This window comes from Orcinus orca, chromosome 9, assembly GCF_937001465.1.
Source record: "Orcinus orca chromosome 9, mOrcOrc1.1, whole genome shotgun sequence".
Lineage (NCBI taxonomy): Eukaryota > Metazoa > Chordata > Mammalia > Artiodactyla > Delphinidae > Orcinus > Orcinus orca.
The window spans coordinates 55,759,739-55,777,784 of record NC_064567.1 but is presented as its reverse complement, the minus strand read 5'-3'; the positions used below and the strand labels follow the sequence as shown (position 1 = coordinate 55,777,784).

At 41.5% G+C, this 18,046-nt stretch overlaps 1 protein-coding gene across 1 annotated transcript; it reads left to right on the top strand.

Annotated features, from left to right (window-relative positions):
• Nucleotides 1-1,358: 1,358 nt before the first annotated feature.
• Nucleotides 1,359-16,170, top strand: LOC101273507 (protein lifeguard 2). Its single transcript, XM_033420508.2, is given in 10 exon segments — nucleotides 1,359-1,629; nucleotides 4,007-4,085; nucleotides 4,800-4,853; nucleotides 5,890-5,980; nucleotides 8,807-8,844; nucleotides 8,929-9,016; nucleotides 10,359-10,448; nucleotides 11,914-11,961; nucleotides 16,018-16,030; nucleotides 16,033-16,170. Coding segments are annotated over 10 exon segments (909 nt in total). The 3' UTR covers nucleotide 16,170.
• The last annotated feature ends 1,876 nt before the right edge of the window (nucleotides 16,171-18,046 follow it).

Below are 18,046 nucleotides of genomic sequence, written 5' to 3'. Positions count from 1 at the left end.
ACGGGCCCAGCTGCTCCGCGGCATGTGGGATCTTCCCGGACTGGGGCACGAACCCGCGTCCCCTGCATCGGCAGGCGGACTCTCAACCACTGCGCCACCAGGGAAGCCCCATTGCTTACCTTTTCCGACTTCTACAGGCCTCCCGCATTTCTTGGCTCATGGCCTCTTCCTCCATCCTCAAAAACAGCCACTGTATCACTCTGCCCTATGTTTCTCTTGTCACATCTTCTCTGATGCTGATCCTCCTGCCTCTTATAAGTATGGTCATAAGGACCCTTGTGATTCGACTGGGCCCATCCAGTTGGTCCAGGATCATATTCCCACCTCAGAGTCCCTAACTTCATCACATCGGCAATGTTGCTTTTGCCATATGGAGTAACACGTTCCCAGGTTCAGGGATGAGGATGTGGACATCTTTGGGGGACCACTATTCAGTCATGGCTTGGGGTGAACTTGGCTTGCCAGCCCTGCAGTGACTGGCCCCCACTACTCTCCTGTCTAAACTCACTCTGCTTTCCCCTTTGAACTCCCTACTCCAGCCACATGAACTTCTTTCAGTTTCTGGAGCCTGCCCTCTCTGCTTCCTCCAGTCCTGGTCCAGGCTGATTCCTCTGCCTGAGAAAACCTTTCCCTACCTCTTCACCTGACTAACTCCTCTTCATCTTCCAGCCTTGGCTTAAACCTCACTTTCTCTGGAAGGTTTGGACAACCTTTTCTACTCCCTGCATCTTCTCCCAGACTTTTCTGCTCTCATAACATCCTCCATTGCTTCTGGCCCTGCTTATACTGCCTTTTATATTATTGCTTATTTGATTATCTTCTCTCCCAAAATGTAAGCTCTTTGAGGGCAAAGGTGACAAGGGCAGCTCCACACAAGAGGGAGTTTATTAACTCCTTGCAGAATGAATTCATAAACATTAATTTCATAATAGGATAGAAGTTATTATACTCTGCAGGTCTCATATTAAAAGTATTTGTGGGCTTCCCTGGTGGTGCAGTGGTTGACAGTCCGCCTGCCGATGCATGGGATGCGGGTTCGTGCCCCGGTCTGGGAGGATCCCACAGGCCGCGGAGCAGCTGGGCCCGTGAGCCATGGCCGCTGAGCCTGCGCGTCCAGAGCCTGTGCTCCGCAATGGGAGAGGCCACAATAGTGAGAGGCCCACGTACTGTAAAAAAAAAAAAAAAAAAAAAGTATTTGTTCATCATTCATTCAACAAATATGTGTTGAGCACTGACTTGGGAAGTACTGAACCAAGGAATTGAAATTAAGAAAAAAAATCATCTAATGTTATGAAGATGCTAAGGTTGTAGTGGTATGATCATAAGGACCTGAATAACAATTTTCCCTTTCTAGGAAAATGGACTTGGAGGTCAGTGAACCAATAGACTTTAGTTCTGGAGATCATCAACATCTGGTTCGGAAAGCAGTAGATGATACTATCCAGAGCAAGTCTGCTCGGTCCTACGGAATTTCATCTTCAACTCATGGGCCACAACAAACTCATGGGAATCCACACTCCAAAGCTGGTGAGCGAGGGGATACCTATGTGGTAGAAATTTCAGCAGAGACCACCACAGAGGACAGCAATCCTTTATCTGGCCCATTCTCAGAAGCAGCTATCCGCAGAGGTGAGAATAAAGAAATGACCTTTTCAGAAGAGAAAAGTTCTCTTAAAATGTTTACACAGGGTGGATTGTAGGATTTAATTTTGCTTTTAGTTTTTTCCCAGTCATGCTTTACCATGAAACATGACATAGGGCTGCAATAACAGATGGTCCCCAAGTTTTCCAGGGCATTCATAAATTCATGATACACATATTATGGTGAATAACTTGTGGTTTTCTTAGGAAACGTGAATTAGTCATTGAACGTTCTTGCCTACATACAAGATGATACCATGATATTGGCTTAAGTTTTAAACAATACTAATTCAGAGCCCTACATATTAATTCTGTATAGGAAATACATTCAGCTGTAACAGAAGTCCGAAAAACTGTGGCTTAAATAAATGAGAATTTTTTTTCTTTCATGAAATACGAAGTTGGAAGGTAGGCAATTCAAGGCAAATGCTTAGGTCCCCGGTGAACACTCTGCCACCTTTATGCCTTCTTAGGACCTGGACAACTTGAAGATGGACTGTGAACTTTGAATCTCATTGCTGTCTCCCTGTGGCCCTCACCCTCTACCTTGTGGCTGGAAAGAGGCCTTCTGGAGCTCTTATTTGGCAGCTGAGGCTGCAATGGCCATTATGACTCCCTGACATGGATGGCAGTTTGTGTTGGTTGTTGGCTCTTTTCTTGTGGCTTGAGTTTCTCATCACATGGGGCTGGGTCCGAAGAAGAGGTAGACCAGATGGACAAGCCCCAGTGTGTAAGCATTTATCAAGTCTCTATTAATCAAACCAGTGCTAATGTCTCACTGGCCAACATGTCATGTGGCCAAGCCCAGCGTCAATGTGGGAGGGCACTCCACAGGTTTTGCCCAATTTAAATTCTTACTTGTCTTCTTGTAATTGGATTGTAAGTGTTCTTTATGTATTAGATCCCTTTTCAGATACATGATACGCAAATATTTTCTGCCAGTTTGTGGGTTTTCTTTTACTTTCTGAAGGTGTCATTTGAAGCACAAAGCTTTTACTTTTGATGAAATCAATTTATTTGTTTTTTTTTTCTTTGCTTGTGTTTTAGGTATCATATCTAAAAAAATCATTGCCTAATCCATGCTCACAAAGATTTACACCTATGCTTTCTTCCAAGAATTATATCTTAGGTTTATGTCTATGATCCATGTTTAACTAGTTAACTTTTGTGTATGTATGATATGAGAAAGGGGCCCAAATTCATCATTTTATACGTGTATGTCCAATTGTCCCAGCACAAGTTGTTGAAAAGACTCATCTTTCTCCATTGAATTTTTCTAGTATGTTTGTTAGAAATCAATTGACCATATTTGTAGGATTGACCACAAATGTAAGGGACTATTTTAGGGCTCTCAATTCTGCTTCGTTGATCTATATGTCTAGTCTTATGTGGCTGGACCACATTTAACATCTATTCCCTCACAGTCCTTGATACATACTAGATGTGAATTTAATGTTAAGTAAGTGGATATTTTAATGTAGGCAGCACACATATGTTCTGGCATTTTTATTAAGATAGCTCAGTCCTATTTCTTTGTTGTTACACTTCAAATGCACAGAAACTGCCCAGCAGAAGGACACAGTTGACAATCCTATAAGTCAACTTTAAGCAGCATTCTTTCTTTTTTTTTCTTTTAGAACTGGGATAAGGCCACAAAAAAGTAAATGGTCATCACTGGTGTCATATTCCAAGGGCTCCAGGAAAACCTGTGTAGTCAGCTGGAAGTAAGCAAACAGAGATGCCAACATGCTCTGCACTCTGCTTTGGCATGCTATTGTCTTGGAACTCCTTGGTCATACTTAACAATTCGTCAGGTTATCAAGTTTCTGCACAAGCAGGAGGGAAGGGAGTTGCTAAAGGCAGGGAGGATAGAGAGAAAAGTGGTGGAGAAGCTCTGCAAACTCCCTGCAGCCCAAGTCCCTCTGCAGAGGGGTAAACGCCCTCTCCCTCGGTAGTTCTGAGGGCATCACTGGGCTCCATCTATGCAGGGGTGCAGCTGAATCCCTAATGATGGGTTTGCAACATTCTGAGACTTTCAGGTCACTTTTGGTCCTAAGGAGGATGGGGTGTCCATAATAAGGAATTAAATCCCTGAGTTTGGTCTTTAAAATTTGGGGGCTTTCATGGATAAACCCTCAGATCTTCAATAAAATGCCTCTAACAGTCTGGACTGAGTCTTTTCCGAGAGTTCTGCAGAGCTGTATTGTTGTAACTCTATTGGCCAACTCTAAATTAGCACTCCCTTTCCTATCATCAAAAAAATCAGAGGAAAATTTTCTTTCATTAAGTGTCAAAAATAGGTAATTACATTTATATTTTTACTTTTGAATATCGTGTCATAAAAATAAGCTTTCTGTCTCCTCAGCTTTCATCGTAAAAGTGTTCTTCCTCCTGTCAGTTCAGCTGCTGATCACTGGGGCAATCATCAGTCTGTTTCTTTTCTGGTAAGTCTTTATTACTGATGTAAATTAAGTATTAAGCTGCCCATATTAATTCTCACTGAATAGCTCAATTTAATTTTTATCATTAAAAGATTATCTATTTTTCCTTAATCATTCATAGGATATAATATTTCTGTCGCTTTGTTTTTCTGAGGCAACTTCTAGACGAAGGTGTTGGTAGATTTCTGGAGTTTAACTTCCTAAGCTAAGAATTTTCCCTTATTTTGGGCACTATTTTCTTTTTTATTTTCGCCAAGCTATTTCCACAGATAAAATTGGGTAAAGGAAGAAAGGTGAGACTATGGAGGCCTTGGAGGCTGGAGCTCTGTTAAATGCAGAAATTATTTCAGGGACTATGATCCGTCACGGCTTAAACCCATCCTTTGAAAATCTGTGTTTACAAACAAACATATGAGAATTTGATTACTTTTGCTTTGGGTACATATCAATCTCAGTATTTTTTAAAATTAAAACTTCACTAGGACATTTGCATTTATCCAAATTTCACTTACAACTTAAGACTGTGCTTTTTTGTGAATCTATTTTAAGAAGCAAGATACAGTTTTATGTTTTACTGTTTCCTTTCCCATCTGTCATTGTCAACCATTTAGGGTTTCCCCCCTTTCTTCTCATGAGATTGTTTAACGTCTACTTAAATATTACACTAGTTAGCAAAATAAGCTACTTATTGTGTAAAACTATTATTTTTTTAACCAGGAAGGCTTTAAGAGTTTGGGTGGTCAAGAATCCCTGGTTCACCTACGCACTCTTGTAAGTATTATTGGATTAAATTAAAAGTTTCTTCCACTAGCTATTGATTGATGTCCTTATTAAAAATTAGGTAAAGGTATAACATTCTTTTTTTAAATTAATTAATTAATTAATTTTTGGCTGTGTTGGGTCTTTGTTGCTACACGTGGGCTTTCTGTAGTTGCGGCAAGTTGGGGCTACTCATCATTGTGGTGCGTGGGCTTCTCATTGCGGTGGCTTCTCTTGTTGCAGAGCACGGGCTCTAGGCACATAGGTTTCAGTAGCTGTGGCATGCAGGCTCAGTAACTGTGGCTCGCGGGCTGTAGAGCACAGGCTCAGTAGTTGTGGCGCACGGGCTTAGTTGCTCCTCAGCATGTGGGATCTTCCTGGACCGGGGCTTGAACCCATGTCCCTTGCATTGGCAGGTGAATTCTTAAACACTGCGCCACCAGGGAAGTCCCAAGGTATAACATTCTTGAAATGACAAAATTATAAAGATGGAAAATAAGCAAATTAGTGGTTGCTGGGAGTTAGGGGTGTGTGTGTGTGTGTGTGTGTGTGTGCGAGCGCGTGTGTGTGTGTGTTACCATAATGGGATGGTAGGATATCTTAATGATGAGATAGTTCCACATCTTGATTGTGGTGCTGGTTACATGGATCTGCACATAGATTTGCATCATAGGTCTATGACATAGCATTACGTATATACATGCTGTACCAATGTTACATTACTGGTTTGGGTATTCTACTTTAAATATGTAATATGGGGGGAAACTGAGCAAAGGTTACACAGGACCTCTGTTCCCTTGCAGTTTCCTGTGAATCTACAAGTATTTCAAAATAAAAAATTTGAAAAAAGAACCCACAAGCTGTGTATGGATGGCAATGAGAAAAGTTAATTTTAAAAGCAAAAAAAAAAAAAAAGAGGTAAAGGTAATAATCTACATTTTTGTTTACTTTATAATACTTATTATCAGATAATACATCTCTATATCTATCTACCTATAATATATCATATGATATAAGCAAATAACACATGGTTTTAAATTATCCCCAGGCCAGCATTTTTTGTTGTATTTATTATACTTGCTTGCCGTGGGAAGCTCCGCCGCCAGGTGCCTGCGAATTACATTCTTCTGGGATTATTTGTAAGTAAACCTCATTAGCATCCGTTGTCGTTCATCTCTGAAATATATTTTCATCACATTATTAAATTAATTCCATTTATTGTGGAAAATATTTCTGTGGAATAATACAGATAGAAATTATTTGTGAGACATTCTCTTGGATGAATTTTGAAGTCATAAACTTACTTATGACCTGGAATCCACACCCTTTTAACAAACTAGAGAATTTGGAGACCATGGGCTACTCCTCTGTGCCAGCAAACTTGCTTCTGAGAGGCCCACTCTGGAGTCTGGGCTACATTTCAGGAACAGTTAACCTGACTGTCCTCTGTCAGAGACAAAAAACACATTTTGCTGTGGAGAGTGAGTTCACAAATTGTGTGCAAGAAATGTAATTTTCCTTATTTTTGTAAAATTTATTTTATTTCTATTTCAATGTGTCCTGACTCTATTGCAATTGAGGTTTCTGTTTATTAATGTTTATACCAGTCAAGCCAAACCTCTTGCCTCCTGGAAGCAGTGGACTCTCTGAAACTCACTGACAATAGTATTTGCTCCTCTTAGGAAAACCCAGAACAGAATCTCAGTATGATTTAGTGTTCTGGAAAGAAAGTCAGATTCTTTGCGATTGCTCCCATGAACTGCTGACCACCCTTCCCTGTGAAGATTTACTTACCAATTCACTTGTTCCTCACCTGGTTCCATATCAGAGTTGAGGTAGCTTATAAAATATGCAAAATAGGCCTTCCCTGATGGCGCAGTGGTTGAGAGTCCACCTGCCGATGCAGGGGACACGGGTTCGTGCCCTGGTCCGGGAAGATCCCACATGCCGAGGAGCGGCTGGGCCCGTGAGCCATGGCCGCTGAGCCTGCGCGTCCGGAGCCTGTGCTCCGCAACGGTAGAGGCCACAACAATGAGAGGCCCGCGTACCGCAAAAAAAAAAAAAAAAAAAAAAAAAAAAGTATATATATATATATATATATATATATATATATGCAAAATATAAGAAGATAAGATAAATTGGTGGGGAAATCTGATGGAAGGAAAATAAAGCCAGAGGTGAGATTCGTGCGCAAAATGCATAGTTCCACGCATTTGAGTGTGATGAGCCTAGATTTGGATCTGCGCCTCCTGGTGGTCAACGTGAGCAAGGACACACGGCCAAGGATGAGGTTCTCTGTGGGTACCACACAGCGTCCAGTGTGAATTATATGTCGGGAAGAACAGTTTCCTCATGACGCTGGAGAAGACTGTCCCTTTGATACCCACATTTGGGCATTTCTTCAGCTGACGGAGCATTGAAGGGCCTTTCTTAGTTGGTGTGGATACACTGCTCATTGTCCAGGTGAGCGAGTAGAGTCTCCCAGTTCCTCCACTTAACAGCAGAGACCACACTCAGAAGGGGTGGGAGTTAAAAGCCAGACATAGAAAGACACTGGGAATCCTGTGGAAGAGACGATGGGACGGGGAGAGGTATTTTTCCAGAAATTTTTGGATGTTTTCTTTTAACTTTTTCAATAGTTCTAATGTTTATTTCAAGAAGAGATCAAAGTTATTGATCTCAAAGGAAGCTCTCATCGCCAAGGTTTTGCTATTTATTTCTAAGCTGGTAACAGCCTAAGAGAAGAAATATTATAAAAGGGAAGGTCGAAAGCAAGTACATTGTTAAAATATCATGTGTACGTGGAATAGGTGCACTTAAAAAAAAAAACCTGTAAGGTCAATAAAGACAGCTTACTTTGGTCCGTTGAACAAAGTAGAGAATCAGGCTTACCCACTGGGTTTGGGAGATCCAGAGAGGCAATCCGGGACTCCCGGGACTCCGGTTCTTTTCCAGTCTCCAATCCTGGACGTCATTAGCCAGCTGACGAAGTTCAAAGCCTCTCAGGCAGTCCTAGCACTGAGGATAGGATGTGTCCTCACATTTACTCCCAGAGACTAGAAGGTTCTTTCCTGGCTCTTGCCATGGACCAGCTAGTCTCTGGATCTGTCTCTGATGGAGCATACTACCAGCTGGGGAATGTCCTCAGGCCCTGCAGCCACTGCTGACTGTAGTTCTCACTGGCCTGCTGGCTGTCCTGGAGCCTGACTGTGGGCCTGGGCACATCCTCATAGCCTTTTTGGTCTCATCCTCCAGCTTGACTGCCTTCTGGCTCTCATCCCCTCCCTCTCTCCCTCACTGCCCCATCCCTGGCTCCATTTGGACCATGGGAACCCTCCAGCCCCCATAAAGCCCCCATACAGACCCAATGCAGCCCCAGTGCAGCCCTCTTCAGAGCCCTGGATTGGCACCTACCAGTGCAGCTCCATGCTTTGTAGGTGTGTCCTCCAGCTCATCCCCTGGTAGAGGTCTCAATCCTCATTCCAAGTCTGAGGTTTGAAGTATTTTATTCTCATCCAAGCACTATGGGAAAGGTCAGTACAGAAACCTTTGGTGGAGCATCAGTAGAAATAGCATATCCTGCTCTGATAAAATGTTAAGATTCTGTGTGGATGGCCCTATTTGATTAATGACAATATGGTCTACAGATAAAGCTTTTACCTTGGTTTCCACATTCCTAATTAATACATATTTAAGTCGCTGAATATGTTGAAAGTTACTATTGTGTTCTAAGAAATATTTACACATGAAATAATTTTTTCTGTCAGTCTTGGGGAGAACGATAAGGAAATGTTTGTTTCCGTTATTTATTTCCCATATTCATAGCCTGTAGCTTTGTGCGCTGGGATCATACATATTCCCAATAGCTCACTAGACCCTGCCAGAATGCACAAACCTCAAAGCATCTCTTCTGGATTTTGGCCTTGGGATTCAGGCTTCTGATTTATTGTGATTTTTGTTTCTAGACAATACTTCAAGGTCTGCTGCTAGGAACCGTGTCAGTGTAAGTCTTTGATACACATTTGTGTGTGTGTGTGTGCTTTTCTTTGAATGTTATGTGAACAATAATCACAGTCTCTGGTTTTAGTTTCTATAATGCCGAGGAAGTGTTATGGGCAACGGCAGGAACCGCTCTAGTGACGATATCACTCACTTTATTTGCTCTTCAAACAAAAGTACGTATTATTGAAGCAGATTTCTGTCATAAGGGAGTGTGTGAATATGTTTCTTTGCCCCTCCTGACCCATTCTGCTCCCTCCTCCCTCGGGCTCTCGGCTTTCTGTGGGCCTCACCTCCATGGAGTCCTTGCCTTCAGGCTTCTGGCTTTCCTAGTAACCATGTTTAAAAAGTAAAAGGAGACAGGTAAAATTAGTTTTAATAATATATTTCATTTAACCCAGTATATGTGAAGTGTTATCATTTCGACATGTAATCAGTATAGCGAAAATATTAATGAGATACCTTACATTCTTTATTTCGAAATTCAAACCCAGTGTGTATTTTATACTTGCAGCAATCTCAGTTTGAACTAACTGCATTTCCAGTGCTCAGTGGCCAAGTGTATTGAAAGCACAGCTCTAGACAAACTTTCTTAGCAGGCATCAGAGTCACCCGGAGAGCGTGTGGAACACAGAATTCACTCCTCCTGGAGTTGCTGCTTCACAATGTCTGGCATGGGGGCCGATAATTTACATTTCCCAGGCGCTGCTGATGCTTCCGGCCTGAGAACCAGACTCGGTGACCTGGTAGATTATTCTCTTGGTGTGGTAAGGGTAGGGAGTGAAATAGGAAAAATAGAGGAATTAGGAAAACACTCTTGCAAGAAAATACCTTGGATTCTTTTGCTTCCTAATCCATTCTTTTTTCAGGCCAGAAGATGAATATTCCTCTTTCTTTAAAAAAAATTCTAATCTTCCCTAGGCTGACTTGGTTACTGATTTATAGAAGCAAAACCAAAAAGCATATTAATAAATTTTAAGATTACAAAAGAATAATTAATAGTAATTTTTGAAAGCTTAGTATATGTATTTTTATTGAAATATATACATACAAATGTGAAAAAGGTACCCAGTTAACATCTTTGTCTATTTAATTCCATTAATGTAGTCTATGCATATGCTTTTAAAAATATGAATGATTATGACCATACTATACTTACAAATTTACATCCTGCTTATTCAGTACATTTTTTATTAGGGAAAATTTTATATAGATACAAAGTAGAATACTTTAATAAACTCCCATGTGCCCATTACCTAGTTTCAAAAATTATCAATTTGTGGCTCCTGTTATTTCATCCATATCCTACCCTTTTCTCCCTCCTGAAGAAATACAACACTTTTTATGTAGCATTTTTCAGTGCTTAGGGGCTAATGGATTTCCATGGTTCTTGGGATTAGCCAGGGGAAATGATTAGCAAATGGGCCAGTTTCTGTCTAGCGGGTACACGATGCATCTCTAAACACCTTGAAATTGCTTATGGATGATAATTTAATTGGTTTTGTGTTGTTTCCTCAGTGCGGTTTCACCTTGCTAAATGGAATGCTGTTTGTTTTACTCTTCGTACTTATTATCTATGGAATTCTCTTAATCTTCATACGATCATATGTAAGTGGGATCCCCTTTGTAAACCTCAGAGAATTGTTAGAATATAGGGTGAAGTGCTGGTTGTGTTGTTGGTCTGGATCCTCTGAGAAGCAGACACCAGATGGGTGAAACTTGCAAGGACTGTGATAGGAGAAATGTCTGTGGGAGAAAAGTGTGGCGGCAACGAAGGCTGGGAGAGCTGTCAGACCACGACAGCATATGTGACCCCAGGTTCAGGAGAGGGAAGGAAGGTGGGAGCACTCTGGATGTGGTGCCGTCAGGGGCTCCTGGAGCTAACGTGGACCATTACAGCAGTCCGGGGTCTCCCAGGAAGGTCCTGCTGCCCCCACCTGAGACGGTGAAGCGTGACCCAGGAGCAAACTACAGTGGGTTGCACCACACAGCCACCGGACCCTGGTCAGTTACATGCCCCTCCCTGTAGCTGGAGGTCTGTGAGGCCACCTGCTGCACCAGTTGTGGTAGGGGACCACTGACAGGAGGTCTGGGCATGAAGATTGAGCTCCGACCCTAGGCGACAGCTGCCCTCCCCTCAGAGGATCTTGGGGTGAACCACTGACAGACCCTTGTTCTAAGTATGTCCAACCTTGCTGGACTCTGGCAATTTTGAATCCTTCAGACTCCAGTTGTCAGCTGTTTTCTTACACCTAGCTCAGTCTGGAAACACTGTGCCTCCCTTTCTGTGTCGCTGACTCCTGATTTCTCTCTTTCCTCAAGAACGTTCCCTGGTTAGCAGAGTGCTCCCCATGCCTCTAGGACTAGCTTTCTCCTCCTAAAGAGTGAACGCCATTATGCTTCTCAGATGTTATACACCACTTCCTTTTGCTCTTCTACAGCCAAATCCTTTGGCATTTAGGCCAATTTGTCACATATTCTGATCAGGGTTGTTCTGGTTGCAAGGAACACACACCCCTCAGACTAGGTCAAGGCAAAGACCCAGAGACTCTCATGGAGCTCCTAGGTGGGAAGAAGAGCCAGAATTCATGGAAAAGGAAACCCCACCTCCCTTTCTTGAACTGAGGTGATTGGCCATCTCTGCTTGTGTAGTAATATCTCCAGCACTAGCTAATGATAGAACTGCCGCCTGGATTCCTCTATCCTGAGAATTGATTTCTGACTGGCCTAGAGCATCTGTTTGATCCTGGTCACAGGGAAGAGGCTCTTGGTCGGTCAAGAGATTCACTGCTGTTGGAGTGTTATCATCCACCTCTTGTCAATCAGCTCTAGCAAGGCTGTGTGAGAGTCACTATGTTCCCTGAGCTGAGGGGAGGGCACATTCTCTTGAAGAACTATGTGGATGGGGCTTGCTGAATGGAATTGAGTGGATGCTGTTCACTATGTTCAAGAAAAGATTCTCTCCACAGCTTTGACTTTCTTAATATCTTATCTAACAGCAGTGACCTAAGTGATCCCCTGAGTTGTTCCAAGTCTTACTCTTAATATACAGTTGTTTCCTTTCTTTTTGCAGTGGTTGCATCTATTGTATGCTGGACTTGGTACTGTGATCTTCTCACTCGTAAGCGCATTTCTCCCTTTCTTTGACAAAGAGTATGGTATGTGCATTGATGGGGCCCTAAGCCCTCTGCTAGGCCTGGAGTCAAGTGGAGTCAGTAATTTACTGGAAAGCTCCCCAGGTCACTTGCTCCTTCCTCTGTCTTCTTGTCCTCCTCCTCCTCCTTTTTATTTTTTATAAAGACAATTCTTTTTAGAGCAGTTTTAGGTTCTTAGTAAAACCAAAAGAAGAGTACAGAGATTTCCCATATACTCCAGCCTCCATACACGCATGGCCTTCCCCATTATCAATATCCCCCACCAAAGTGGTACATTTATTACAATGGATGAACCTACATTGACATATCATAATCACCCAAAGTCCGTAGTCTACATTAAGGCTCACTCTTGGTGTTGTACATTCTATGGGTTTGGACAAATGTATAATGATATGTGTCCATCATTGTAATATCATACAGAATATTTTCACTGCTCAAAAAATCCTCTTTGTTCTACCAGTTGATCCCTCCCCATCCCCAACCCCTGGCAACCACTAATTTTCTTACTGTTTCCAAGTTTTGCCTTTTCCAGAATGTCATAGAGTAGGAATCATACAATATTAAGCCTTTTCAAATTGGCTTCTTTTACTTAGTATTTGCACTTAAGATTCCTCCATGTCTTTTCATGGCTTGGTAGGTCATTTCTTTTTAGTGTTGAATAATATCCCACCATCTTGATATAATATTCCACCACCACAGTTAATTTATTCATTCACCTACTGAGGTGAATCTTGTTTGCTCCCAAGTTTTGGCAATTATGAATAAATCTGCTATAAACATCCATGTGCAGGTTTTTGTGCGGACAGATGATTTCAACTCCTTTGGGTAGATACCAAGGAGCATGTTCACTGGATCATACAGTAAGGGTATGTTTAGTTTTGTAAGACTGTATTCCAAAGTGGTTGTAATACTTTGTATTCTCACTAGCAGTGTATGAGAGTTCCTGTTGCTCCATGTCCTCACCAGCATTTGGTATTGTCAGTGTTCCAGAATTTGGCCATTCTAATAGGTGTGTAGTGGTATCTTACTGTAATTTTTTTTTTTTTTTTTTTTTGTGGTGCGCCGGCCTCTCACTGTTGTGGCCTCTCCCGTTGCGAAGCACAGGCTCCGGACGCACAGGCTCAGTGGCCATGGCTCACGGGCCCAGCCGCTCCGTGGCATGTGGGATCTTCCTGGACCGGGGCACGAACCTGTGTTCCCTGCATCGGCAGGCGGACTCTCAACCACTGCGCCACCAGGGAAGCCCTTATTGTAATTTTAGTTTGCATTTCCCTGATGATATATGATGTAGAGCATCTTTTCATATGCTTACTTGCCATTTGTATATCTTCTTTGGTGAAGTGTCTGTTAAGTTCTTGGGCCCATTTTGTAATCAAGTTGTTTGTTTTCTTATTGTTGAGTTTTAAGAGTTCTTTGTATATTTAGGAGAACTGTCCTTTATCAGATATTTCTTTTGTAAATATTTTCTCCCAGTCTGTGGCTTGTATTATCATTATCTTCACACTGTCTTTCACAGAGCAGACATTTTTAATTTTAATGAAGTCTAGTTTATCCACTCTTTCTTTCATGGATCATACTTTTGGTGTCATATCTAAAAAAATCATCACCACACCCAAGGTCATCTAGGTTTTCTCCTATGTTATCTTCTAGGAGTTTTATGTTTTACATTTAAGTCTATGATTCATTATGAGTTATTTTGTGAAAGGTGTAAGATCTGTGTCTAGATTCATGTTTTTGGCATGTGGATGTCCAGTTGTTTCAGCACCATTTGTTGAAGAGACTATGTTTACTCCGTTGTATTGCCTTTGCTCTTTATTCTGTCCTGTTGATCTATTTGTTTAATCTTTTCACCAATACCACACTATCTTGATTACTGTAGCTTTATAGTAAATCTTGTTGTCTGGTAGCATCAGTCCTCCAACTTTGTTCTTTTCCTTCAGTATTGTATTGGCTATTCTGGGTCTTTTGTCTCTCCATATGGTTTGTCAATATCCACAAAATAACTTGCTGGGATTTTGATTGGGATTGTGTTGAATCTATAGATCAAGTTGGGAAGAACTAATATTTTGTAAATAGTGAGTCTTCCTATCCACGAACATGGAATGTCTCTCCATTTATTTAGTTCTTCCTTGATCTCATTCATCAGAGATTTATAGTTTTCCTCATATAGTTCTTGTACATATTTTGTTAGACTTATACCTAAGCATTTAAGTTTTTTGGATGCTAATGTGAATGGTATTGTGTTTTTAATTTCCAATTTCACTTATACATTGCTGCATATAGGAAAGTAATTGACTGTTGTATAGTAACTTTGCATCCTACAACCTTGTGATAATTGCTTATTGAACCCTCAGATGCTCCTGGGGCTTCTAATCCTGACCAGGGCTTCCCTGTGGGCTGTCTGTCTCTTGCATGGTGTCCTGAGCCCTCTTCCCCTGGGGTTGGGGGGAAGACAGCTGGATCCCATCTCACCTTACTCTCCCACTTTCCTGTCTGCCTTCAAACATATAACCTCACCTGAGAGGTGCACTCCTAACCGCCAATACATGAAATGATTAGGAGTCATTATCTCTCTTGTAAGAGGAAATAAGATAAAGTCAGGGGTTCTTGGAGGGGAGGAAGAAAGAAAAGCACTTTTCCACAGAAGGACTCCAGGGTGACAGATGGAGGCTAAGAGCAAGGCTGGAAGCTCAGCTGCTGGAGGCCTTTTTTAAAGGATGACCAACTGTCCTCATTTCCCTGGGACTGAGGGGTTTCTGAAGACACACAAAAGTCCTGGGCAAACTGGAATGGTTGGTCATTCTAGCTTTTTCTGCCACAGAGTTACTGGAATCAGACATAGGGAGAGGGAGGATAAGTGGGAAGGGACTTAGTGGTCCAGGTGAAGCAGCCGCTTTGGCAACCCCCAGACTTGGGTTTGACTCTCTTCTCTGCCACCTTCTACAGTGTGATCTTCCCTTCTTGGAGGCTCTGTTAACCTCACCTGCCTCAACTGGATCATTCCCATATTACATGAGATGACATCTATCATGAACTGATACGAGGCTACCCAGAAGGTGCCCCATTCTTTTCCTCCTGTTTCTTTCCTCCCTTTCTCCTCATTCTTAGAAGGCTGAGTGGGAACCAGGACACAGGGAGAGCTGATACCTGAATTACTTGGGACAGGTTTCCCTGTAGTGGATGTTGTTCTAAAATGGATTATTTTAAAGAGTCTTTAAAACCCCAAGAATTCTTTGTAATGCCAGGGTTGACCTGTCTGATGCGGCTCTGCCTCACAGCACTAGACTCTTAGTCTACAGCCTGGATATAAAGACCTGAGGAGCAGCTTGTTTTCTTTTCCTCCTTCTAATGCACTTGTGCTGCCCACATCTGCTCACTTTGCAACAAACACAAGGGTGAGAGGGCTCTCTGACTTTTTTTCTTGATGCTTTAGAAGCTCATAATTTTACCTACTGCAGCTGAGCTAAAACATTTAATTGGGGTTTATTTAACCATATATGAGTCTTCTCATTCTATTTTGAAATACTGACATCGTCACAAAGCCATCTCCAATGTCAAGTTTTGAAAAATGCTATCACCCAAAGGAAAGTTCAGAATTATTGCTGTGGGTGAATCTAAATGTTGGGGAACCATCTTTATTTTCATTCTTTTTTTCAGTGAGAACACGTGGGAAAATCACAAACACAGGGCATTTTGTAGTTTCTCTCTGTGTCCAATCTGCCCACCTGGTCTACATCATTGGCTAAAGGCACAGAGCTTTCTGGACTTGGAAGGAAAGGAAAGTAAGGCTCACATATTTGGTCCCACTGGCTTCAGGAGAATGAAACACTTGCTTTAATAGATAAAGCATAAACTTGGGGACATCATGAATGATTGAGGCTGTAAGAATAATATCTATAGCCACAAATTTACTCTCTGTGATGTATTTACTGATGGGAAATAATTTTTCCAGATAATTTTAGGATACTTATTTGATAGAAATGTACAACTTAAGTAGCTAATTCTTCTTTCTTTTCTTTAAGTACTTGGTGATGGATGGGAGGTGATGGTGGGAGGGCGCCATCATCATTCTGACCTGGACCCTGAAGAGTATGTTTTTGCTGCCCTGAACATCTACATGGACATAATCAACCTTTTCCTTTTTATTTTGCAACTGATTGGACTGGGACGGTAGTCATACGGCCAAGCCTGGCTCGTGCTGAAAAGAGGGAAGGAGGGATGTCTGTGAAGACATACAGAGGTTACCACACCATAAGCCCTTCTATTTTAAAATACTTAATTTTTTTGTCAAATGACAGTGAGCATTCAGTAAATGTTAGCTGTAGCTGTTAGATATTTTTAGTTCCACTGTCACATTGCAAAACTTTCTGGCAGACGTTTCTGATTTTTATAAATTCAAAAGGTGAGCTACATAACTACATATTTACAAACATTTGTAAGATGCTCATTACTTTGTGGAAGTTTTCCAGGCACTATTTAAAGCTGTAAGCAACATCCCTCTACGTGAATAAAACTGATTACTGAAACCCATATTTACTCCATCCTCTTCTCTTGATTTGGACATTTGGTGGGAATATTTTGGCATCTGACTTTTTTTAAGAGTAAGAGAAACTATAAAGAATTCTGCCTTTCTCTTGGATTCCAGAGTCAGACTGGAGAAGTAAATTCTATCTTGGGAGATCTCTGTTTCTATCTCAAACTATCTGTGTGCTCCAAGGGGAGCCTTTTGGGTCTGAACCACTTCAGTGTCTGGCAGGAAGATAAGAAGGGGCCATTTCCAGCATGGATGAATTGTGCAGGGGGGAGGATGGGGAAATTAGATGAACTCTTCTGGTCTCTCTAGTATTTATCATAGAGCTTTATTTCAAAATTTAACTGAACATACAGATCTCAAGTAAGACATATGGACTTAAGTACAAACAATATAGTCACATACATCTACCTGACTTTTTGATTACATATTTCAGATTAGCCCTATCTCCACTATTTTAGTAGAGTTTCTTTATTGTGTTTATGATCTCTTATTACTACCAGTAAAATCCTGAAGATGGGCGTAACCTCTGAAATGTGAGCAAGTGGAAGAGAAAGGGACTTTTCAGCCACCCAGCAAAAAATCTAGGAGGACCCTCTAAAGCTCCTGGGTCAGGATATCTTAAAAAACATCACCATCTGTACATACACCTGCCAAAGTCATGGTGAATTAATTCCATACAAGAAAGCAAATTCAGCTGGGAAGCTTGAGATTTTGCATATTCTTTTGGCATCAAGACAACCTTCCTGCATATAATAGGGACACACTGGCCAATCTGTTTCTCCATTGAAGTTTCTGCCATCCCCACACCACATTAGGCATTTCTCTTGTCTCAGCAATGCTCCCAGCCACACACAGCCCACTGTGAGTCTACTGTATGTGCCATCATATAGCAGTGCTGACTTGATTAAAAGAAATTCTACTGCTTCTACGACAACCTTTTGATTTCTGCATTTAGTAAGGACTCTGAGAAAGACATACCTTTTACGGTCAGTCTATCAAATGAGTAGATTACTTTGTTCTCAGTGACAGAAATTCACCTTTTGAGAAGAGAGTCCATGATTTGAAAATCTGTCAGGAGTGGTCCCAAATCCAGTGATGGGTAGCACATCTGTAAATCAATCCAAGATGTCCATAATGGGGCAATCGAAACTTAAAGAAAATCCATAGAAAAATTTAGGTTATACTTTCTATAATGCTCACAAATCCTGGGCCTATAAGTTACTTTTTTCTTATCCCAAATGGGTATTCCCTCATCCAGCTTTAGGCATGGTTTGCTGAGCAAATCTATCTATACACAAGTGGACCCTAGTGAAACTACTCATGTTAAAGGCTAGTAAGCAGTTAGCCATGGCTTTTTTAAAATCAGTATGCCACTTTGCACTCATAGGTTCAAAGAATATCAATGGCCAAAATGCTGTGGCATATGTTTGACATTACTATCAAGACGAATGTTGGCAGTTTCAGTATCTTTTGCTTAATCAAATTCCTTGAAACAGCTCAATCAACTGCTGAAGATG